The sequence below is a fragment of the Harpia harpyja genome, chromosome 4, assembly GCF_026419915.1.
Source record: "Harpia harpyja isolate bHarHar1 chromosome 4, bHarHar1 primary haplotype, whole genome shotgun sequence".
In the NCBI taxonomy this organism is placed as follows: Eukaryota; Metazoa; Chordata; class Aves; order Accipitriformes; family Accipitridae; genus Harpia; species Harpia harpyja.
The window spans coordinates 50838622-50862878 of record NC_068943.1 but is presented as its reverse complement, the minus strand read 5'-3'; the positions used below and the strand labels follow the sequence as shown (position 1 = coordinate 50862878).

At 36.4% G+C, this 24257-nt stretch overlaps 2 protein-coding genes across 5 annotated transcripts in view; one reads left to right on the top strand and one right to left on the bottom strand.

The window, feature by feature from the left end:
• FANCL (FA complementation group L) overlaps positions 1–19228 on the top strand; it is a 32686-nt gene extending 13458 nt beyond the window's left edge. For 3 of the 4 annotated variants that reach the window (XM_052784002.1, XM_052784000.1, XM_052784003.1), the window contains exons 6-14: positions 371–485; positions 5879–5947; positions 13879–14029; positions 15817–15900; positions 16530–16575; positions 16665–16746; positions 17548–17664; positions 17994–18065; positions 18546–19228. In XM_052784002.1, coding sequence (XP_052639962.1) covers positions 371–485; positions 5879–5947; positions 13879–14029; positions 15817–15900; positions 16530–16575; positions 16665–16746; positions 17548–17664; positions 17994–18065; positions 18546–18581 — 772 coding nt within the window. In that variant the 3' untranslated portion in view covers positions 18582–19228. The remainder of the gene's footprint in view (positions 1–370; positions 486–5878; positions 5948–13878; positions 14030–15816; positions 15901–16529; positions 16576–16664; positions 16747–17547; positions 17665–17993; positions 18066–18545) is intronic. The other variant, XM_052784001.1, reaches the window with a different exon arrangement.
• The window catches only part of VRK2 (VRK serine/threonine kinase 2), a 46515-nt gene continuing 40472 nt past the window's right edge, over positions 18215–24257 (bottom strand). The window contains 5 exon segments of the mRNA XM_052783999.1: positions 18215–18885; positions 21114–21164; positions 21167–21205; positions 21956–22132; positions 22473–22646. Of these exon segments, the coding sequence (XP_052639959.1) occupies positions 18643–18885; positions 21114–21164; positions 21167–21205; positions 21956–22132; positions 22473–22646 (684 nt within the window). The 3' untranslated portion in view covers positions 18215–18642.

The following is a 24257-nucleotide window of genomic DNA, read 5'->3' as shown; positions in this document are numbered from 1 at the left end:
ATTGAAGTGAAAAGCAAATCAAGAGCATAAAAGTCTCATACAGTAAGAAACTGCAGAAATGGATCAAAGATTTGACAGGAAGTTTAATGTGTACATAAGTAGAGGCTGACAGGAACATGCTGTGTGTGTCAAAGGTTCCAGTGATGGAAAACTGAAACACAGTGCTCACTGACCACAGCATGATCCTTGACACACATTGTAAATAACCCAAAGATATATGACTGCATTAAGCAGTAGACTGGTGTATTAACAGCAGTAAATCTAGAACAGCAGAAATGGTTGGCATATAGGACTTCTTCTGATTAATATTGTAACAGACTAATAAGAGTATTGCAGACATTTCAAACTGTACTTCTTACAATGCTGTTAGTTTTCTTTTCCCTTTCAGAGTTGCATATGTGGATACTGGTCTTACCACAATCAAGCTAAAGGCTGAAGACTCTTGTGGTCGACAGCATCTCATGACTCTGAAGTTAAATGCAAAGGTGAATTTATGTGGGAGAAAATATTTTAAGGCTTCCTTGAAATAAATGGATTTTTGTTAATTCATAAGGATTTTAGAGAGTCGGTTTGTTTGTTAGTATGTCTATTCTGCAAGATAATGGTGGGGGGGGTTAAGAAATTTTTTTATAGAGAGTTTTCAGATTTTAACTATATTTAAAATTAATATTGCATTATGGTTATCTAAAAATCTCTTCATATGAAACTGTGCATCACATGGAAAACACTTTATGATATTGCAGTTATTTTACTGGATTACAGACAAAGCCGTCTGGAAGACTTTCATTCATTATCACTCAGTCCAGAGACTATGCATATAACAAGAATTAGAGGATGTTGGGTTTCTTCTTTAGCAAGTCTTACTGTTAAAGCTATAGAGATAAAGATTTATGAAAAACTGACTACAGAAGTGAGTTCCTTATGTTAAAAAAAAAATTTCTTCTTAGTCTAAATAATTGGCTGATTTTGACATTGCTTGCAAAGCAAATGCATGGCATGCGCAGAAGCAGAAAAATTTTAATTCTTCCTGGTACTTAGAACTGAACTCAAATTGCAATGTTTTTCATAAAATTTCTCATTTCAGGGCATAAATTTCGTATCAGAAACTATGAATATCCAGGCTGTATGGTGGCAATTGTATGGTAATAGCTGTTGTCTTCAAAAAATTAGTCCAGGGGAAAAAGTAGATCCAAAAGTGTCTAAACATTGTTGTTTGGGACTATCCTTGGTCCATCAACTGGCGTAATAATCTTGAAGGCCTGAGGAGTGGGCATGGTATTGTAAGATTAAATTTCTCCTTTGCAGATGTCCTATATTCCTTTAGATACCAGGATATTTTAGTTTTACATAAGACAAGCTAATTTTACCTCAGAGGGGGAAAAAGGAGCCTGTGAAAAAAGTAGTCTTTGGGAATTGAGGTTGCTAAAGTGGTGTCGTGGTTTAACCCCAGCCAGCAACTAAGCACCATGCAGCTGCTTACTCAATTCCCCCCCACCCAGTGGGATGGGAGAGAGAATCGGGGGAAAAAAAAGTAAAACTTATGGGTTGAGATAAGAACAGTTTGAGAAGACAGAAAGGAAGAAAATAATAATGATAATAGTAACAATAATAAAATTACAGTAATAATAATAAAAGGATTGAAATATACAAAACAAGTGATGCACAATGCAATTGCTCACCACTTGCCACCCGATGCCCAGTTAGTTCCCGAGCAGCAATCCGCCCCCAGGCCAACTCCCCCCAGTCTATATACTGGGCATGACGTCACATGGTATGGAATATACCTTTGGCCAGTTTGGGTCAGCTGCCCTGGCTGTGTCCCCTCCCAACTTCTTGTGCCCCTCCAGCCTTCTTGCTGGCTGGGCATGAGAAGCTGAAAAATCCTTGACTTAGTCTAAACACTGAGCAACAGCTGAAAACATCAGTGTTATCAACATTCTTCTCATACTGAACCCAAAACATAGCACTATACCAGCTACTAGGAAAACAATTAACTCTATCCCAGCCGAAACCAGGACAAGTGGATTTAAAAAAAAAAGAGTAAAACTATCCTACCTGCACAGAGTAATGAATGCATAATTAATTTGCTAGTCAGTCTGTTAGTAAATACATCAATGGAGAAAATATATCAGGAAGTACAATTATGGTCTATTTAATGTGCGAGGAGAGTAACCAGACTGTATTGTCATTGTTTATAAGGGAGCTGCTATCCCATACTTAATATGACACTAGAAATTAAGTGCAGCCTGTTGCCCCAAAGTTTTTTCTTGATTTTATGGCAACTGAAGTAAAGTATTTCAACTATTTGGAAGCATAAAAGTGCAGAAAAAAAAATACAGTGCAATACCCATTTTTACCAAGCAACTGCCATGGTCAAACACTATTACACTTATGCATTGGCTGGTTCTGTTTAGCTTTAACTTATCACTGAACTGTGAGGGGAATCAAGATTACCTTTTTCTGTTCTTGTAAAAACTTGTGTATTTTTTTTATAGTAATAAAATATCTGAAGTTGAGACTCCTCATAGCAGAAGAAAGCACCATCTAAAACCTAAGGATATAGTGTAATAAAAAAATTAGATTATCCAACTTGTCTATTGCAACAAGTAATCATCAATTTTTTTTTTTTTTTCTCCAAGTGATTGTTATGATGAAGGATCAATTGCTTGTCCTTTTTAAACCATGTCTGGCATTTAAACTTGCCACAAGAGAAAATTTATATGTGAAACGTGGTTTTGGTGACATGGGGATTTGATTTTCCTTCATGTACGTATCTAATACACTTGAAAAATACTTTGCCGAAGTATTTTTTGAAGGGATTTCTTTTGATAACCTGCTTTAATAAAAGTATGTTTATTTCTGTTATGCTGTTTCTTTGATTAAGATTACTATCTGAGCTAAACCTCTCCTCCCCAGCATATATTGCTGGCTCTTGTCTGTATTCTGGCAGATGGGTTTGTTCAGCCTTGCCCTCATGGATGCCATACAATGAAATGAGTTCATGAGCCTGCTGACAATGTTTTCAGGAAGAAGGTCTTCAATAAGTGATTTAGTAAATTCTTTTTCATAAAGTTATCATGTGTATTCAGGTAATCACCTAAATATTCCTTTGCTGTCACTCTTAATGGTTTGGATGTATTCTGAGGACTTTTCCTTAGAGTGCTGTCAAATGTTTCCACCTGTTATCCTTGTTTTAATGTGCTTTGTGTTAGGAACTGTCCTTTCAAAACAGAAGTGTCTAGGAAATGGGGTGATCAGTTCAAACCTGGAAGAATTGAGAATGGTCATATCATAGTTAGGTGTGTTAGCCAAATCACGTGCTACACAATTTTGACTTTTGTAAATTATTAGGCTTAAACCTCGTAAGAGGATATATTGCTTAATGCTCAGATTACATTTCATGAAATAGTTTTCCGATTTACTTGGTTGAAAATGCCTGGTCCAGAAATCTTTATCCATTCACAATTTAAATAAATAACTAGAGAAGTTTTCTGAAAACAAAGCATGCATCTTTGCAAGTATGAAACCAAATACATTGCATTTTATTTATCAGATTTCATTTTGTATTGCATGAGAAGTGGGTTGGGTGCTTGCCATTTCAGATCCCGAGAATTCAAATAGGCCACTGCAAGAATTTGCATACCATGTAGTAATCAAGATGCTTTGGTAAACATCTGAATGATTTGGCAAGGGTTGTGAAAATACTTTTTCTAGATAAATTTAGCTGCATGCTCAAAAATACAATATAAATATTTTGTTCAACAATTGCTTAAATTTTCTAAAGAATAATAGGATGGTTTCTGACATACATATTTGAATGTAACTGTAATAACATATGATGTCATTGATATGCTCTGGTATAGTATTTTAAAATACTGTCTCCTGGGGAATCATTCACCTTATTTTATATAGGATTTCATTCTGCAAGGTCTAAAAACATTCTGTACATACGTACAGAATCATTGTTGCGTAGTTCTTGGCAATTATCTAGTGCACAGTACAAAACTGTGCTTTTAAAGAAAATTTGACTAAAAATGCAGGGAAAATGTGCTGTAGGTTTTTTTGGTTTGGTTTTTTTTAAAGTAATATAAAGTTAGAATCTGTTTGCAAGCACTTGTTCAAAGGCACCCTACAAAAGACTGCATAAAATGAATTTATTTACCAAGAAAGTAAACACATAATTGGCTAGTGCTGCTGGGATTTAAATGAGGTAGTCCTAAAACCAATCCTACGGAAAAATTGTTCTGACTTAGTTTGTTCTAGGCATACTTTTATACATTGAAAACAAGTTTATTTCTATGCAAGCATTGAAGTATTTCATGAAAAATAATACCTACAATACAAAACCACTAACACTACAATACAATACATGAACAGTAACACTACAATAAAAGAAACTAACAGCTTTTGTGGCTATACATTTCTAAGTTGTAACCGCCTCCTGTCCAAACTGGTTGTTTCACTTCTCTTGCTCTCTCACTGTTGTTTAACTTGTCTGCCACCAATTTGATAAAATGGTAAAGCATAAGATATTCAAGTTATAGGAGCTGTCTTCAGAAAGTGGATACCTAACAGAAACCACAAATGAAGGAAAATTAAAAAGCAAGTTTAAACAAATTTCTGTAAAATCATAAATCCAGTAAATTATTATTAAAATCAAGCAGTGAAGAATGGATGCTCTAGGGAAGCTGCGTCTCTTTTTTGCTCTTTGCCATAGAGAACCATTTGAAACTAAGTACTGTAGAATTACATTTTACATAAAATAAAGACACATTTAAAAAACTCTGATAAATTGATTGCCAGATGTCTGATAAATAAGGACAGTGTCTGTGTCTAGAGGTTTACTTTGGATGGAGAATGGTTATGGGAGGCAGCACAGCTAAACTTTGCCTCTTTGTCTTGGCTCTCTAATTCTGTGAGGAAGCTGGGACTTTTTTTTCATATGTCTCCCCAGATAAGATTCTCTGTAACATCTTGTCTTGGCAGTTGATGCAATACTAATACAATTTCTATAAAACTGCTGTGGACATCATTGGTAGAATTTGAAAGGTTGCATAGGACTAAAGGAGGCAACTTCTCAGGTGAATAAAATTTTGGATCGGTGCTTTTAGAAAGGACACAGTTTATTTGTAATTAAATGTTTCTTTCCTTTGCTACTTTATTTTTCAGAAAATACCAGGGTTTTTTTCCACAGACTTCATATTGGATGCTGAACAGCAATAGATTTACTGGTGTAATGAATAGTCAGTGCTTATTTTTGGAGTTATCAAACCTTTTATAGCTTCAGTTTTCTTAATACAGCTGTTTTTTCTTTTCCTCATTGATACCTTTTAATTTGGGGCAGGGGGTGGGGAGTTGTTTTAATTTGGGGTGTGTGTTTATTAATCTCTTTCTAAATAGTTATATACTTACTGATTACTTTCAGTTTCAAAACAAAAAATGTTGCTAATCAGAGCAAATATTTTAGTTTAAATGAAAATTAGTTCTTGACCCATGAAAGGGTTGTTTGGGTTTTTTTAACCTTTCCTATCTAGTACAGGTAATTGAGGAGAAATTTTTTTAAAATATTTGATGTTTTAAGTTATTTTTTAATGTGTCTGTGAACACTAAACACAGAAAACTGTGATTCTCCTGCCTTTACAAAAAACTGATATATAAAAACTGTTTACATGTAGATTTCTTCTTTAAATGATAATTAACAATCATAACTATTTCTGAAAATGCTTTGCATACTGTTTCGTCCAAGAGCCAAGTTCTCAAGATGCTTGAAATGCTTGTATTTCGTTATCAAATTTGGCAGCTGAGTATTAGTCTGACTTTAAATCACTGGAAAAAAAAAAAAAGAAAAGAAAAACTGTGTTTTCTTTCCCTCCCTCAGTATCCAACAGAACCACCAGATTGCCTTGTGGATTTTCCTGTTCAGTTTGCTATTTCTTGGATGCCACAGGTAAACTGCTGTACTATACTTCTTTTTTTTAATAACTGAGATACTTACACAATATGTAGGTAGTAATGAAGGGTTGGACTTTATTTTTTAACTCCAGCTTTTTTCACTGTGTGCATTTTACTTTTATACATGCTTATGTAAATGTAATAATACTGAACTCCATATTCCTTATGATAGTGTTTTAAGTATTTTCCTTGCTATATAGATACACCTTGTATGCTTTGCACTCATACTGGCTGGTTTTTTTCTTCAGCTGTTCCTACAGCTGAAATATCTTTAGGAATGAGATTGGGAAAATATATGCGTGAGAAACAATTGTCTTATAGAAAAGAAGCACCCTCTAAAGTTGACAGAACTTAAAAAAAGGCGGGCCCCCAGTTTGTTATCCTATATAGTTTTCATAACATAACAAAACCTTTTTAGTTACAATCAAAAGAACAACAGAAAAGTACTTAGTAGAATTCCAATTTCATAGTTTAACTGATATTGTTAATATAAAGAACAAAAAGCCATTGTCTTTTTTTAGTCTCTCTTGCATTATTTCATGTATCTTTTTTCCTTAATAGAGCATGTGTACTTGATTAAATGGATTTAAATGTGGCCACTTATATGTAAGTTAATTTGAATTATCTCTAGAAAATAGTTGATGTTTAATTCCATTTAATTCAGGAAAATAGATTTTACATAAACGATTGCATTTCATAATTCTAACTCTTGTGAGGATTTCTACCCATCAATAAAACCTGTCTTTATGGTACTAAATTTACATAGGGAACATGGCTGAAAGGTTGCATCAGAATGATTTTAGGACGGGCATATAATTTTGACTGCAAAGCTCAAGGTTCTGTGCGTCCGCTCAGATCCCCTAATATGAGAGCTTGAGGAACTAACTGCAAGAAGGGACCATTGCAAGTGAAAAATATATTTAGTTTCACATGTAATTTTAGGGTTTGATTCTCTGGTATGGTTTGGAACAATTTAAACAGATACTGTTTTTCCCTTAAATTATACTGGATTCCATATACTACAGGCGGGATTTCAAGTGCTGTTTCTAACCTCAAACTTTATATATACTTTTAATAGTATTTTATTAATTTTACAGTTTTGCAATTTATGATGCCTCAAATTAACAACATTTCAAATATCCTTGACAGTCATTACTTCTCTGTGTTTACTGTTTGTAATTTTAAAGCTACTAGCTGGCCTTGTGTTTTAATAAAATGTTCTTGAAAAACATGATATGAAGCAGCCTCTGACAAGTTAAAGATGGGAGCGAATATATTAATATTGACACTACAACCAAGTAAAAATCTAATGTTAAAAATATGACATTCTGATGCTTGAGATTTTAAAATCTTTTTACAGTTAGAATTACCTATGAACTATTTGAAAACATGAACAATAGATGTTTGTATGTAACTGAAGACCAGGTTTTGAAATCATGAGATATTAATTCTAGCTGCTGATAGCCTGCTTTAATACTGAACCAAATACCAGCAACCTGTGCATTCTGCTGATAGAAATGCTTTAGCTGTACAGTCTTTTTTGAAAATTGACCTTATCTGTGTGGGTGACATGAACCTAACACTTCTGGAAAAAAATGTCTGTAGTAATTGTGTAAATTGTGTTTATTTTCAAAATGCACAGAAATCATTGCAGTGAGCAGTCTTCACGCCGTGGTAAAATAAGGGTTAAGCTTAGGTAACGCTGAAACACCACTGGTAACAGAATTTAGCAGGTCCTCAAGTGGTTGAAAGTTTGGGTTCCTAAAAGGCAAAACCCCCACGCTATACCTATTTTCTAGTAAAGTAACATGAAGTTTTGATACTGATAGGTCTTATATTTTAATATTTATTAGTCATCTTTAATGTAAAAACCAACAAGGCTTAATTAAATTTATGCAATCGCACTGTTAGAATCTAAACACCTATGAAAGAAAATATAAATAAATTTCAGGTAATTGATTTTTATTTTTTTTTTTTCACCCCCCTGTGTGTGCTGTTGCCTATTTCAGGTTCTTTTCAGTGCTTGTGGACTTTAAACTTGAGGGTTTGTTGGGTGGTTGTTTTGGGGTTTTTTTTTTTCTTTTCTTTTCTTTTTTTTCCCCTCCCCTCCGTATAATAATAGACATGGCTTTATGGCATCCATATTAAAAATGGGTAATTTTCCTTATGGTCCCTGTCTTCCTGCTGGGTTGATAATGTTTTGATGTATTTTTCTTTTGCTCTGATGAGAGGTCTGCTGCTGCTGCTCTGACATATTCATTTGGATGAATAATTATAACTTGCACAATGTCAAGCTGAAGATGGTAGGGTTTTGTGCGTCATGACAAGCCTAGTAGCCAGTGCAGGTGTCTCACAGCATGATCAGCAACAGCCAGTGTATTCTGGCTCAGAGGAGACATTTTAGAGTAGTAAGAAATCAGCACCAAGGGCAATGCTGCTGCTGCTACTGTTATAAGTGCCAAATAAATGCAGAGTGCTTCTCAATGACAAGTGCAAGAACATCTACTTATTTCAGTTATATTCTTTTTCTAAATAACCAGATAAATGTGCTGTCTCCACATTTTAGCATACACTGTAAGCATGGGTCTGCAGTTTCACTGCATCTATATTCTGCTGCCCTCACATCAGGGTACTGTTTCTATACTGACCACTGCCTACCTGGCTGGCTACATGAAGGTCATGAGAGTGGAAATTAATGACTAATGAGGTCATGCAGCCAGCCAACAATGAAACAGTAATACAAGATTCAGAACGTATAGTGGTATGAATGAGGTTATTCAGTTATTTTGATGAAAACACAGTAAAATGCATCATAATTGTGCTTTTTCTTAGCAAAGGAGCTTCACAGACACCGGCTTCATATGCCTCTATAAATACAAAAAATGGAGATGGTTGACAAGACACTTTATAAAGATTTCAGAGTGTTGTGTCTCATTTTGATTTGTGCTAAGGAGGGGGAAAATTGCTAAAGATCTGTTTGTGAGAAGTGAACAGTTCCCAAGCAAATCTAAAGAATCATAAATTATTTAGGTGATACAGGTGATCCCTTTTCCAGTCAACAACTGTTCGCTTTATTAAACTGTATTTTACCTATGAATTCATAAAGGGCAAACAAGTAACAGCACCTGCATTTTAGGCTACTTTACCTTTTCCATTAGGAGGCTTTGCAGTTGTTTCAATTTTGGATAAGCAAATTTTGTGTTAGGAAGAATTTTAGTAAAAAAAAAAATCTCAGAATAAAGATCACATTTTAATCTTTAAAAAAAATAATAAATTGTGCTGTATTTGCCTTAATTAGAACATTCTTACTACTATTTGGTTAATGTTTAGTCCATTGAGGATTTGGAGCAGGTGTTTGAAATTTGGCAGCATAGCCATATAGGCATATAGCACTTCTTAAGAGTTACTGAAAGGCTTCATGGATTTTATGGCAGGAGCAGACTCAAGACTTTCTCTTTATTCTTCCCAGCCTCTATGGCTCTAGAAATGAGGACCAAGAGTAGAGTGACTTTTTTTTCCATTCCTTCTTAATCCTTTAATTGAAGGAAACAGTGTATGGGCAATAGGGGTGAACTTGGGAAGGTGTTTGAATTGGAGTAAAGTAAAAAAAGAAGGAAAGGATTGGCGTGAAGAGCTACCAGCGATGAGATGGAGACGAGAGTGCAGAGGGTTGAAATGGAAACAAACATGTTGCAAAACTACATGAGACTCTTTGCTGGTAGCAGAGAAAGTATGTTCCCCTTGGAAACAGATAGGTCCAGAATACCTGATTTTCACTGACCAAAGTTAAGTGCTTTGTCTCCTACCAGTTGTTGAACTGGATGGAGGATACATGTAGTCCGACAGCACAAAGGTAACATTTGGGTCAAAGTTTTCGAAAACTTCTGGGGAATCATCACAGTTGATATGTTTACATGTCTGTTTTCCTGTAAAATAACCAATTTAACCCAGTCTCTACAAACACCTGTTTTCAGAAGTGAAGATCACAGAATCATGGCGCTCCAAATTAACATGAAATTGCTGTTCAGTCCAAAGGACTATGTTGGTATAGCTTGTGTCACTATGTGTCAGATTTTTGTCTCATAGAGCCTTGAATAACAAGGACTTTGAGGCTGAATATATGCTTTGTTGAGAGAGAAAACTGTGTGCTGAGAGTCACAGTGCTTTTTCAGGAGTCGTCACTAATTGTATTCTTTGTTTTCTACACTCACGACTTGAAATTTGAAAAATCTGGAGAAGTGTTGAGTGTTTAAAGCTATGACCATGGTCACAGGAGGTGATGTTCTAATAAAACCAGTCCTCTTAAAGCCAGATGAAAGGATCTCAAGCTGAGTGTTCCCAACTAACATTTTCTCAGTCTCTTGTTTTTCCATATGAAAACACAGAATGAGGCCATCTAATGTGAAAAATGCATTTTGATGGTAAACCCAATAATGTTTTTGGGCTGCTCAGCTGCTGTGGTGGTCATTGTAGAGAGCTGAAGGGAACGGGGTCATTAAATCATGCAGCGTATCTCTGTCAAAAACTTACCAAGCTCCCACTTGAAAGTAATGAGGTGTCCTGGGACTGGAGGGCCTTCTCAGGACCTCAGTGCTGTAAGGGAGAGAGGAAGCCAGCTCAGGCTGCTGATTTGGTATGAATTCACATTTGATGGGTCCTTCAATCAGCCCGAGCTCTCGGTATCTCGTACAACTACCATAGCATAGGTAACAGTAGTTAATCATCACATCTCCTCTTAGGCTGGTTTGCTGGTCTAAACCAGTAAAACTTTTTTGACCTTGTCGAATGGTGGAGTCTCCATTCCCCATCTTAGAAACATTTTTGTCCCAGCCACAGTTGGTTTGCTTGAGAAGGTCTGGTCAGAATCATGCGCCCTCACTAGTGCTTTCTCCCCTGGCTTCAGTAGTGCCCGGTCAGGCTGGGGATCAGGGAGCACAGCTGCAGAGGGATCGCCTTCCAGCCACTGCAAGAGACGTCAGCGATCCCACGGGGGGGGGCAGGGGGGGGAATAGTAGTATGTGATCAAGTTAGAAAAGACTGTGATATCCACTTGCGCAAAAAACTGCATTAAGGTTTTGTGACTATTCCAGCGCTAGTATTTCCTCACCTCTGCTAGCTAGTCATTACTACTCGTATGGGCAGCTGATGTCAGTATCCTCAGTAGTTAGAAATAAAATGCAAGGTTGATGCTACACATTAAAAATATCTTCATTTTGTTTTAAGTTGTTGTGAAAGATTAAACTGCCACAATGTTCTCTGTTTTTGTAATGGATGTCTTGCCTGATGAGCATGGTAACCCTAGCAGATACAGAGGATGGAGTAACCAGTTTGGTTTTGCTAGTGCTTTTTAGAGTCGGGGCACCCAGCGATGATATCCTGAATTATGAATGTCTTATTTTCCAAAGAATATTTGACATATTTCATACAAATTCTAATGCATTTGTACAAAGGTTGCCAAGAAACAAAGAGCTTGTGCTGTTTGATGTTATTAGTGACTACCTTGGTGTAGTGTAGACAAAAAAAAAAGCATGATAGCAGTCTTTTCTAGGAAGAGCGTTGGTCAATGACCAAAAATTAGTTGGTTAATCAAATAAAAAGGAACGTTACAGTTTTCATGGTTTGCATGACAAGCATGTGATGTATTTAAATAGCTATAGATGCATTTATGTATATAGCAGGAGACAGCTGGCAACATCAATGAAGCATGCAAATAAGATCAAATGAACAGTGCATTAAAAAAAAAGATTTAACTACCTTTTTAAGGAACATCATTGAAAAATTACAATTAGTATTAAAATTAATTGGATTTTAAAACTTATCTGTGGGTTATAATCCCTTGATGTTTCTTTTTTCTAGTGAAACCCTTTGAATTCCCAGAAGATAAAGATAAAAATGATTATTAGAGGATTTATCTGTATGTGATATAGAAAAATGTAAAAAATCAAAATGGAAAGCAACTGTTGCAAGTACCAGAAAATTATGCTATTAATTTAAGTGTCATCAGAGCACAAAAGATCACATTTCAGGACTGTGTGAAAATTATTAAAATACTGGAAATAATAGTACTTAAGATGAAGATATTATACTCTAAGATGTGGTTAAGTGACTGACACTATTATATCACTTCAGGTATTATAAAAGTAACAAAATGCTTTTAAAGATAATAAGCGTTACATTTTGAGATTGGCAGTATTCACACTTTTCTGCTTAAGTGCTTTCCTACTTTAATATAATTTAATAACAGCAGGAAAAAATGTAGCATTTTATTTCTAAGCTACACCGTTTCTTTCTAAAATATGTATGCGTAAAATATAAAAACTTATTACATATAAAAATCATATTTCTTCATCTGAGAATGTTCGTATAATTTGCTTCTTTTTGTCCAGGTGAGAAAGGAAGAACATAACCACTAAAGATTAAAGGAAACCATTCCATGTATATTTTGTGTTATTTATAGAAAAATACCTCTTTAAGAACTGATCACTTGCTTTGCTTTTCCTTTTTGACCCCAAGAACTCTTTCCCAGGCCAAAAGATACCTGAAATCTTTTTGTGTTATCTTTTTGGGTTTTTAGAACATATGTTACCATCTCTTTATCCTAATTGAAGAAGGAAGTCCTGTCAGTTCTCTCCTATCCTTCCTGCTTTTACTCATGCGTTTAATTGGTCAGTTGTGTTCTGTGTAAACGATTCTAAAATCCCCTTCGGTGCTCCCAAATGATTCCTCTCTTTCCACTCTTGAGTTTCCCACTACCAAACAATTTGAGAAGGAAGTTATCCAGGAAGAGTTTGTCTCCAAAACGCTTCCCCCCACCCTTGATCTCTCTTCACTGCTGCCCTTGTCTAGTTCCTTGACATCTTCACTTTTTTCCTGTCGTCTCTCCCCAGGAAGCCACATTCTCATGGCTCCTTGTTCTCCTGCTGGTCAGGTCAGGACACTTCCCAGTTCCTCCACCAATTTCCTCTGACGTCAGGCTCAAAACCTGTATGGGGCATTACGCCAAATAGAACTCCTCTCGTTCCGTTCCTCCTCGTGCATCCTTCATCTCCTTTCGGTTCCCTAAATTCATGTTCTGTACCCTCTGGGCATCTGCATTTGGAAAGGGCTTAACTTGACTGCTGAGTGTTTTCTCTGCTTGGATAAGTCTTTCCCTGTAGAAATAGTTACTTCTCTTGTGCTCAGTGATGATTTTAAAAAGACTTCTTTTGCATTGCTGTTCTGTATATTCTCCTGTATAATGAAAGATTTTTCTGATTCCATCTAATCCACTCTCAAATACTGAAATCCCTTGAGTGTAATCCTCTGATTATTAGATGGTTTCTTCTTCTCTTACCATACTTACATGGCTTGAAATCTAATGTTAAGTACCGGTTTTTATACTGCTTAATTTTGAGATAATTATGCCATTGTTAGGCTATATTTCTTAGAGTCTTTAAAAAATAAATAAGCCACATTAGTTATGTGGGTATTTCTGTGTATTTATATTTGGTACTACTGCCGTGTTGCTCAGCTGCAGTAGAGACAAAATATCAGAACGTTAGAAGTTTAACAGTAGATAATAATGATTTTTACTTTAATTTTACAGTAGTTTGTTGCAAGTTACAACTCAAATTAATAGTTGTTACCAGTTTTCAGAAAAGTTTTCTGAAAAGGAGTATAAAACACTATCAAATTCGGGTATGATGTATGTATATCACAACATGTTAGAACTACCAGGATTAGACTACTTATTTGTACTCAGGATACAACACTGTGTTGTTTCAATTAAAAAACCTATGAGGTTCAACCTTTTATGCTACCATGATACAATTGGATACATAACTAGATTTTAACACTTCTTAAATTACCTACAGTTTGTTTTTGAAATATTCTGATGGCTGTAGGTGGAAGCTATATGAAACTTGTTTAAATTTCTTCTTTTCTTAGAACTCTTTAATAGACGTTTATAACCAGTTCCTGGTGGCATTAGAATCGCTGAAAGAATTCTGGGATGCCGTGGATGAAATTGATGGGAAGACATGGGTGCTTGAGCCAGAAAATCCCACACGGAGTGCTACAACAAGAAGAATTGCAATAGGTACGAAAAGATTTGAAGGAATACAGTGGGTCTGAGAAGTAAAACTCAGGGTGCTGTTGTGCTTTGCTTATCTAATCAGATGGTGCTTGTTGGTGTTAGGAAAATGAAAGGTAGCACTTAAAACCAGCAAGACACAACTCTCTTATTCTGTGTAGTTAAAAAAAATAACCTCCCACAGAATACTGACCTTGTTCAGAAAATTAATTACAACTTTATGGTGTCACATAAAATGAAAGTTTCTGCAGGAAAATATTGTGTATTTGTAAATTATGAACATGTAACTGTCAAAAACTGAGGACTTGCATGATAACTCGAGAAAAATCAGTTATTTGTAAAAAATCAGCTTCGATGAAGCCCTTGTTCACAAATTCCAGGGTTTTTGTAACAACTTATTAGTTTAGATTGATCCTGTCCTGGAAGAGTGAAAGGAATGTTAAGAGTGCAGTCAAAAGGGAGAAAAGGGGGTTAAAAGAGGCAGGTGGAAAGGACAAAGAAATAAGAGAAGAGAGGAAATGCGAGGCTTACAGTGTTGAAGTACCTTAATTCACATGCTGATGGCTGGCATTTCGCGGTCTTAATATATATAGGATGAGGAGTCTTGTAATTGTAAAGGAGAAACTTACGGGGGGGGGGGGGGGGGGCACGGAGTGTTATCTTTGAAAGAGTTCTGATTTTTAGCTTAAATCCAAAATATCAATAGCACATTGTAGAAATCTGAGAACATACAATGGACCAAAGTAGACCTACGTTGTCCCCGAAACCAGTGGCAAGACTGATTGAAGAAGGAAAGGAGCTAGTGGGGTGCTGAGGTTGCTTCTTCATTGGGGGTGGAGGGAGGGACAGAAAAAGTTCAGCAGCTGGCTAAAATGACATGGGTAGGACAACACTTCTTTTTTGTGTGTGCGTGCAGTCAGGGTGGCTTTATCTTGGTTCTGCTGTACTTTGACACAGACCAATGAAAAGGAAAGAAGCGCCTCAAAAAGCGCCTCACGTTACATCAATGGAGGGCAGTACAAGGCTTTGAGCCCTTTGAAGATTGTGATGAACAGTTATGACTAAACTTTGATTTCAGTCATTCCAATTTCTTCAAGGAGGGCAAGCCTAATGTACCTCTTTATTACAAAAAATGTTGGGTTTCACCTGGTTTTATTTAGAAGAGAATTTGCTGTGAGGTTTTTAACCTGTATCCAGAACATTTTTGAGCTGCTTACCCCTTATGAATAGCAGACCTTAGGAGGATGATGGGGTATCTTGTAAAAGAAAAAGTATTTGCTATTTCAAAAATATGCCATTGTTCACTCAGTCCAGGAGTATGCTGGGGGGGGACTTTTACTGTCCCTACTGACCCTACTGCTTAATAGGGTCTTTATGCTTCTCTCTTTGACTGTAAAAGATAATGAGGAATTAATAACAATTACCTCCCTACTACCTTTAAAATTTCACTAAGATTTCAAGTGGATTATGTCATCTAGCTTGAGTTTGATTATTCAGAAACAAGTCTAAGTGTTAGGTTAAGACTAGTCTAAAAGAAATGCAAGACTGGCAGGTTTTTTTAATCAGTTGCTATTTTTAATTACAGTCCATTGAAATTTAAGTATTTAATATATACTGATATTTTGTACAGTTAATTTGGATACCTACCAACTTTTTAATCATTTACTGCAATGAAAAACAGCCTGATTTAACCAATTTAAAACTGCTTTTAAAAAAAGGTTAATGTTTCCATTTTCCAATACTTGACTGCAAAGAAAAGCTTCCCCTATGACTTACTTGCTTTCTCATTGTAGGGAACAATGTCTCTGTGACCATAGAGGTAGATCCTCGGCATCCAAGCATGCTCCCTGAGTGTTATTTTCTTGGAGCAGATCACGGTAAGGCAGCAGACACGCACTGTTTGTTTCTCTTCTAGAATCTGATCTCTGGCAAGCAGATAGTAGCGTAAGCTATGTCAGACTCCTGGGGTAAACTTTACTTAAGCAGAGCCAGGAATTAAGCTGAATACGTGTGTAGGAGAGTGTTACACAGTAGATGCTGGGGTTTTTAACAGCCTAAATCCATAGCATGCTGGTTTGCTCTGTGAGTGACACTTTTTTCCAGCGCTTTCCTAGCACAGTTTGGAGGGAACTCTGTCCCTTACAGGTGATTACCTAACTGTGTTTATATTTTAATATAATTTTCTTTAAAAAAAAAAAAAATTTACTACATATGTCCTAATAGCGTTTGGGAATATTTAAGTCTCTTATTCTGTATCCCACAGCTTTTTACCAACTTTTTAAGGTAACTATGATCGTATCTTCAACAGTATGATGTTTTAAATATTAGTGTAATGAATTCCCCAAACTGAAAACTAAGAGCAGTCTTTGACTTAGGTACCTTAAGTAATTAAAAAAACCCTGACCTATGCCTTCCCCTTCAGTGCTGAAATATGAGAGGTTAAATTGGGTGGGGGAGTGAAGGGGATCGTAAAGATGATGTAATTATTTATGTACATTGTTTGCAGTGGTTAACCCTTTGAGAATTAAGCTGAACAACAATATGCACTTATGGTAAGCATCTTTAATAATATAGGTTTGAAACTGAAATGGTATTTGCCATTCCTAGTGTTGACTTTTTTCACCCTCTCTCCCACCTGCAGGGATCCAGAAATCAGTTTATTACAAAACTTGAAAGACCTCTTAGAAATTGATTTTCCATCTCATGCTGTGTTAGAAAAAAGTGTAAGTTGCTTTTTGTTAATCATCAGTCGTTATTTCTGAAAAAGTAAAATTTAAATAGTCACTTTATAACCGCCAGCAAAAATAAGAGACTTCGAAGAGACGTAATTGGATTAATATATTGTCATAAGGACTTCTGAACTTCAAGCAACAATTGTCAGAGCTTGTTAACCTTTGATTAGAGGTGCAGACTTTCCTGTGGACTTCATAGCAGTAAGGCGATTAATAATGGGCTTCACTATTAAAAGGGAAAGAGGAAGTTCCAGAGTAGCTAATGAGATGTGGAAAATCCAAACACTCTGTTACGGATGTTGATGGCTTAAGTTCTAATTAGGCAGAGCTCCTTAGAGGGGACAAGAGGCCGTCCAAATACTGGTGCATTTCAAACAAACTCAGAATTAATTTTTGACAACGCTGTATTTACTAGCTTTGCTTTCAACTTGTGAAATTTTTAAATTAATATCTGACTGAGGTCTTGTGTCTAATGTCCAAATGTAATGACAAATCATTGTGTTTAATAAAAAAGAAACAATGGGGCCCAAGAGTATGAAAATGCTTGTCAAACTAGATGTAATTCAGTGAGAAGATGGGATAGGACCTACTAAAGTCTTGTACATCTGGCACCTAATCTCACTCTTTATGCCATAATGGTGTAAACATATATATGGAAGGCAAAAATACTTAGTAATTCTAAGTAACAAAAACTGCAAAAGCAAAGACAAATAGATGAACGTGTTTTCTGTGTTACCAGCCCTATTTCTTCCTTTCAGTTGTACTGCAAGCTAAAACATGTTGTGTTTTAAGGATTTTGCTAAGGACTGTGGAATCTGCTATGCCTATCGACTCAATGGCACTACTCCAGATCAAGTGTGTGATGATCCCCGATGCGGACAACCTTTTCACCAGGCTTGCCTCTATGAGGTAAAGTAATTAATGGGACAGACTTGCTCATTAACTCACAGAGTCTAGAAAGTAAGCATTGCCCACTGAAATTTCAGATGAAGCAAAATCCTTTAAGAAGTGCTACAGCAGTCACTGTGCTTTGTCTTCTCTCCTAACCCACAATTCATAAATAAGCTCCCTGTGGAAGGGAACCTGCCTCACTTTGTGATTATACAGACTCTGACTTGACACACACCGTGTCAGGTGTTGATCAACTGAACTCTGTTTGGAAAAACCCCTGGTAATAGATTGTTCTTAACTTTGATATGGAACAAATGTGAATTTTAATCCACTTACTTATGTTGCAGTGGCTACAAAGTCTTCCTTCTAGCAGACAGAGTTTTAATGTCATCTTTGGTGAATGTCCATATTGTAATAAGGTAAGGAAATCTCATGAAGATGAGTGATTGAACTAAATTGTTAGGTTTCGCCTTTATGTAAGCTACCACAGACTAAGTCAGTTGTAAAAGAGAGTATATGGCTACTATATTCCCTTTACACATTGGCACAAAGAGAGGAAAAATTTAAATTCCCATGCATTTAATGCATCAGCATTTAACTAAAGGTTTTCTGAAACAGTATAAAGACAGCTACGCACCAGTTATCAACATACTAGTGAGAGTAATTAAATATCACGCCCCATTTTACTCCATGATACTTTTTTAATGTTGCTGTAGTAAAGGTCCAGTTTCAAAAAAAAAAAAAGAATCCCAACATTTTAACATTTGTAACACGAAACAGCCTTGTACAAATAGCTTAGTGCATACGTAACTATTGAGTGCAGATTTGGAAAGTTTAAGAGAACTTGCCTGTAAAAGAGATGTATTGACAGTATTATTTAAAAAAAAATCTTTTTCAAGCCACTGACGCTGAAATCTTCAGTGAAGAAACTTTGAGGGAAAAACTGTGTGATGGGCACACCGCTGCACTTACACTGAAGACACTGAAACAGTGACATCAAAGAAAATACAAGGAAAGTAATATTAGTAGCAGAAGTACAAGTATAGCTATACTGTAGTGGTATGTTTCGTCAGCAAATGCAAGCCTAAATATAATGGACATCGAAGGACTAGTGATGTCAGAACCAGTTTCTTGCAGTGATACTGGATGATCTGTAGTTAAGAGTTGATTGTGTTTCTTTTTGGATTCTGAGAATGTTGCTTGGGGGTTGAATGGTGGTAATTCTCTTGCAGTGTCTTTCTGCAGGAAAAGAAAATAAATATGGTAATAGCAAACTTAATATTGAATAAGCGAGTGTGAATTGGAAAAACAAAGACGTGAAAGACGACATCTAGGTATTTAAATTATCCTGGAGAAAGCAAGACAATTCTTACAAAGTCTTAACTCTGGAATTTGCAGGTATAAGTATATTGTATATTAAGTGTACAACATTAGGTATGATTAAACACCCTCTAAGGAGACATACTCTATTACTGAAGTCAACAGCTGAAATCCTTCCATATCTTTAACTTGTTTCCAAATAATGTTAATATTTTAAGTCTTTACAGTGTTCCTGCTAATAAAGTTTAGCCTGGAAACCCTAGACATTACTCTGAAGTCTGATTTGCTGTTTTAATTTGTGTAAGTTTTTGCTTTTCGTAGTGAAGCTAAACTTCTCCTGCTTTATTACAGATAGCGTAAATATGCTAGTAGTGGGGATTTTGTTCTAGTTGGATAGGGTGGTGGTTGGGGGCTTTTTAGGTCTCCAGAAGCAATGTCATCCTTGGCTTACCTTTTTGATCTCCATTTCTGAAAGGAATCCCCAAACACTATGATTCTGTTTCTCATCTATCCAAGACTTGACCATATTTTCCATTGTCCCTTAGAAAAATTTCTACCTCTGGTTTCCTTTCCATGATCCCACTTGCAATATGTTATTTTTTACCAATACATCCCACTCAATTTCAACCCTAGCAATGTAGTTTTCTTCATGAAAATTCATAACGTAAATTGTGTTTCTCTAATAGAAATTTCCTGTCTTCCTGTTTTATTCCTCTCTCAAATTGGTGACAGACATGTCTGTTTCTCTTCTTTTAATTAAATATGGGCTCCACCTGATAGAAAGATACTATTATGTCCAACGCAAGGGCAGCTCACAGGTTTTTTCTTCTCTGCTTTTTGTTGTTTCCATATATTTTCTAGATATTACCTTGTTCTCTCTTCCCCAGGTTGTCTAGCTGTCCTGTCTATCATAAGCATCCTACCCTTCTTGTCCTACTCCTCTCGGTCAGGTGTTCCCCTTTCAGCATAGAAATGTTTCTTGGTTTAATTTATACCTACACTTTAACTGCTTTCCAGTAGCATCTTACTAAGCAGACACACTCATTCGTTCATTGTCCCAGCTACGTGATGTTCTTCTGAATGGACTTCCCCAAAAGATAAAAAAACAGGGAGAAAGAGAACTTTCCCTCCAAGTTCTGTATTCAGACGGTTAACTGCATCGTCTGTTAATGGCAACAGGGTGGCCATCCCATCTAAGTGTCTGACTTACTTAGAGTGAGGTGCCTGCAGTTTACTACTGCAGGCAGTTGCCCACCCAAAGCGTTTGGAATTGCTCTCTGGAGAATGTGTGACAGCCTCTCGCCACTCTAGTTCCTGCATGAACCATTGTTTTTTCCCTGCTTTGTGCCTGAAGAATCCTCCTGAATTTTCATAACCTCAGTACTCTAAAATTTCCTATATAGCTTTCCTTTACCGACCTCCTAAATTATGTGAAAGAAATTGAGAGGAAGTCTGCAAAATGAAACTAATACAATCTTGCCTTTTTTTCCTTCTCCAGTTTCTCACTTGAATCTCTTAAATGTTATCTGACATCCGTTTTAACTCTCCCCTATTATGCATAATATTCAGTGAGTACCACAGAACTATTCTACATCAATGCAGCACTATTAATCATACTGGAGTAGCAGCTTCTCCTTTATAAAGACTAAATCAAAACACAAATATAATCTAAATACTAGACCAGTGATTGGTTCCTTTTCTGCAAGAATGTGCTTTTCATTCCTCCCACAAAAAGTTGGGAAACACAAATCTCCAAGTTACTCTCCAGTGTCAAGATCTGTAATCCATACTGTGTGCTTACCGTTTAAGTAAACGGGGGAATTTACACCAGCTCTTTTTTTTTTTCCTATGCCATGTTGGAAACCTAAATGTGGCTCTCTTTCCATATTGGCTGCTTTCTTAGGACTATGGTAGCTTTTACACAAAATTAGAGGAGGGAGGAGATTTGGGGGAAGAATTTGCTACCTTTTTTTGCTAATATCTTTTAAATGTTACATTTGAGGACTAGGAAGTAGCACTGCAATACCTTCATATTACAAAATCATATTTGTTACTTTGAGTCACTGTTGTGTCAGGACTCAAGAGACTTTTCAGAATCTGTCTACCTTGCTATCAGCCAAAACATCTCCAAAAATTGTTCTGCTCACCACTTTACTGCCTGATGCTCTCAGGTACAGCTGTGCTTTTTCTGCTTCACTCTCCTAGCTTGTACCAGAGTCTCCAGGCAGTGATCAGCAGACTGCCTGAAGCAAAGAATTTCAGATTAATAATAAAGCTATCCTTAAAGTTGCATTTTTGTGCTTATTAGAAATCGTCCTCATTTAACAAGTTATTTTTCTATATGAAAGAAACAAACAGGGTAGAATCTCTTTGTTAAAGTATACATAAACTCCATTGAAAAGGAGCACAGTATGATTACTAAGGTGTACTTTATTCTGCATTATTTTTACTAACATTTTTTCATCAATTTTTTCATGTACACTTGAAGAGTAAGACTGAATATATTCATTCAACCCTTTTATGCAGTAAATTACCAATAATATTTGAGATGAGTTAGTTAACTACTAAAATCCTCAGATTAAACAGTCAGAATTTAAGAACTTAATTAAGAGTGCTATGAAGTTTTCCACTGCGTAGAAAAGGAAACTACTAAAGTAAGTTTCTACCAAGAAAACAACAGGGTTCACAAATGGAGATTGTTGTCTCCCCAGCACCTTTATCTGTTGGGCAGACACACTGGTGCAGTACTCAAAGTGCAGTGTTTTACTATCAAACTATAAAAAACCAGGAGTGGTAGTTTGGGAATAGTATGACCAAGCAACTATACACAGACTTTTAGTGTTTGTGGCATATATTTAGTTGAGGCTTTGTTTGTGGTCATGTGGTGTTTTTTGTTTTGTTTTTTTTTTTTAAACTCTTATTTTTAGAAAAGCTGATCTTTCTCTTGCAGGCTGCCATGACTGTTCTAAGGTAACACCAAAAACCTCACCTTTTGTGGGTGTTCAGTCTCCTGAATCGTAGTGTAAAATTTAACTGGCTTCTCTTCAGCCTGGAATTGCCGGTGTGTTACCCGAGCATGGGGCCTGCTTAGGCAGTTATATTCTTCCTCTTTCACTGTGTTTTGCTTCTGTTGCACTGGCTTTGGTGAAGGCTTTGGTAAGCGAACCTGTATATGTACAGATAGTAATTCTGTATGCTGACAAGAATTCAGTAACGTTCAAAATTATCACAGGTACCATTCCGATACTTGGACCTGTCAGGTTTGAGACAGGTAAGTTTAGTGGCCGCTCTGCACTTATTCCCTGGGCTTACAAGAAACTCTAAGTTTTAGGCTTGGAATAATACAAGCCAGTAAGCGTATGCCAACTTCTGGAGTATGAGACATAGCTCCTGGCTTTTTTCAAGCACTTTTTTCCCTTGCCCACCCCAAAAGGTGGACATTGAGCTGACAGAGCAGACAAACTCCCAGGAGATACCATGCATTACTGCGATGCCCAAATCCTCACCTGCTGAGGCTCCGTTTGGTGAAGCATCCTGTTAAACTTAGTTGGCTTTTCTTCATCTTGGAGTTGTTTGCCTGTTACCCCAGTACAGGCTTTGTTTTGACAGACGTATTCTTCACCTTCCATCTTTTTTTGCTTCTGCTGAACTGGCTTTGGCATAGGCTTTGGTAAACGAACCTGTTGATGTACAGTGAACAATTTTATATAGTGAAAAAAAGTATTTCAAAAAGAAAAATGTTCCGTCTTCAGTTCCGAGAACCCAGAATGAGAGTAAGCTTTTATCTTTCTCAAAAGAATTGTTTTCAGCATTTTAATTATCAATGTCGTCTTCAAACAGTACAAAGTTAGAGCTATGCTGTATTTGCAAAGTATGCTATAAAATAAACTTCAGTTATACATTTCAAAACATTCACTAATAGCCTTTATTGGGAATGATGCCAGTAAGTCACTGTTTGTTTCATTAACAAGTAGAACTGAATGCATTTAGTATCACTGAATTGAGTCAAATGCAGAATTCTCTAAAGTAAATCGCTAAGTCTTCTGACTTGGGTAATCTAATTTAAGAGTTAAGGCTTATATTCTTCTACAGTCTCCTAAAATGTAAATGGGGACTACACGGTGAATAGTTGCATGAGTTAATGCAAGTTTTTTCCAGTGCTGCTCTAAGCAGTAAGTATCAAATGATGTCTGGTTTTGGCTTTTGTAACTTGGAAGACAAATGTAGCCAAAACACAGGCTGTATGCCACATGCCTTTGGTACTTCTGGCACACTAATAACTCTGTAACTGTAATGTTTGCATATGGTCCTCTATGCAGCAGCTGTATCTGAATATAGCAGCTAAAAAAGAAATAATGGGCTGCTTTTTTATTCTGCAAATTAAATACATACAAGAGATAGAAACTGCACAAACTAAATACCGTTGAAAGTGCCAGCAGGCACTTCATATATTGTTTAATCCAAAACACCTCTTAAGAATATAATCTGTATAGTTCTGCTCTGTGAAAATTACTAACTGTAGAAACGTAAAGGTGTATCTGTTCTGAACAACAACCCAAGCTAGTTTCAAACAGTCTACCTCAGGACCTAACGCTGTAGGTAGCCCTGAGCAATGGTATTGCACAGGCGAGGCTCAGTGCCACACTGACAGTTATCTGAATGCAGGGGCCCAAGCTGTTTTCTCTGCATCAGGGCACCACACTGAGCTGTGCAAGAACTGCTGAGCTTGTTGCCAGCAACCCCTGGTATCTTCACAATGTATACATACTTTAAATGACTACACCAGTTTCAAAACAGGACTTGGAGCACTTGTGAAAATATTTATTTTATGCCTAAAAATTACCATAGTCCACACTAATAAAAATTACAGGTTGGTATTGATGTAATTATTTTTTAATACAAAATCTACAAAATCTAGCAGGTAGTCAGCTGGCCTTACCATACTTCATTTGGGCCTAATGCTGGCACTTTCACTGCAGGTGAAAAAGCTGAAAATATTTATCCACTGCCAAAAACTGCGGTAAACAAATTTGAGAATTAATGCAATTAATATTTTATCACCTATGTTTGGTGTGCAATTGAAACAAAGAACCAGGATGTAGCCACTGTTAGGCTCTTTATGTCACCTCAAGATTAGACTCATATACTGTATGGGGAGCTGCATCTTAAAATTCATGTTCTATAGCAATTCCTCTTCACATCATCTTCAAGGAGCTGATGTTACAGGATCCCCTTATTGGTATTTATGGGTGTTTACTGGTCTTCAGAAGGGAATTAACCCAAAATCACCC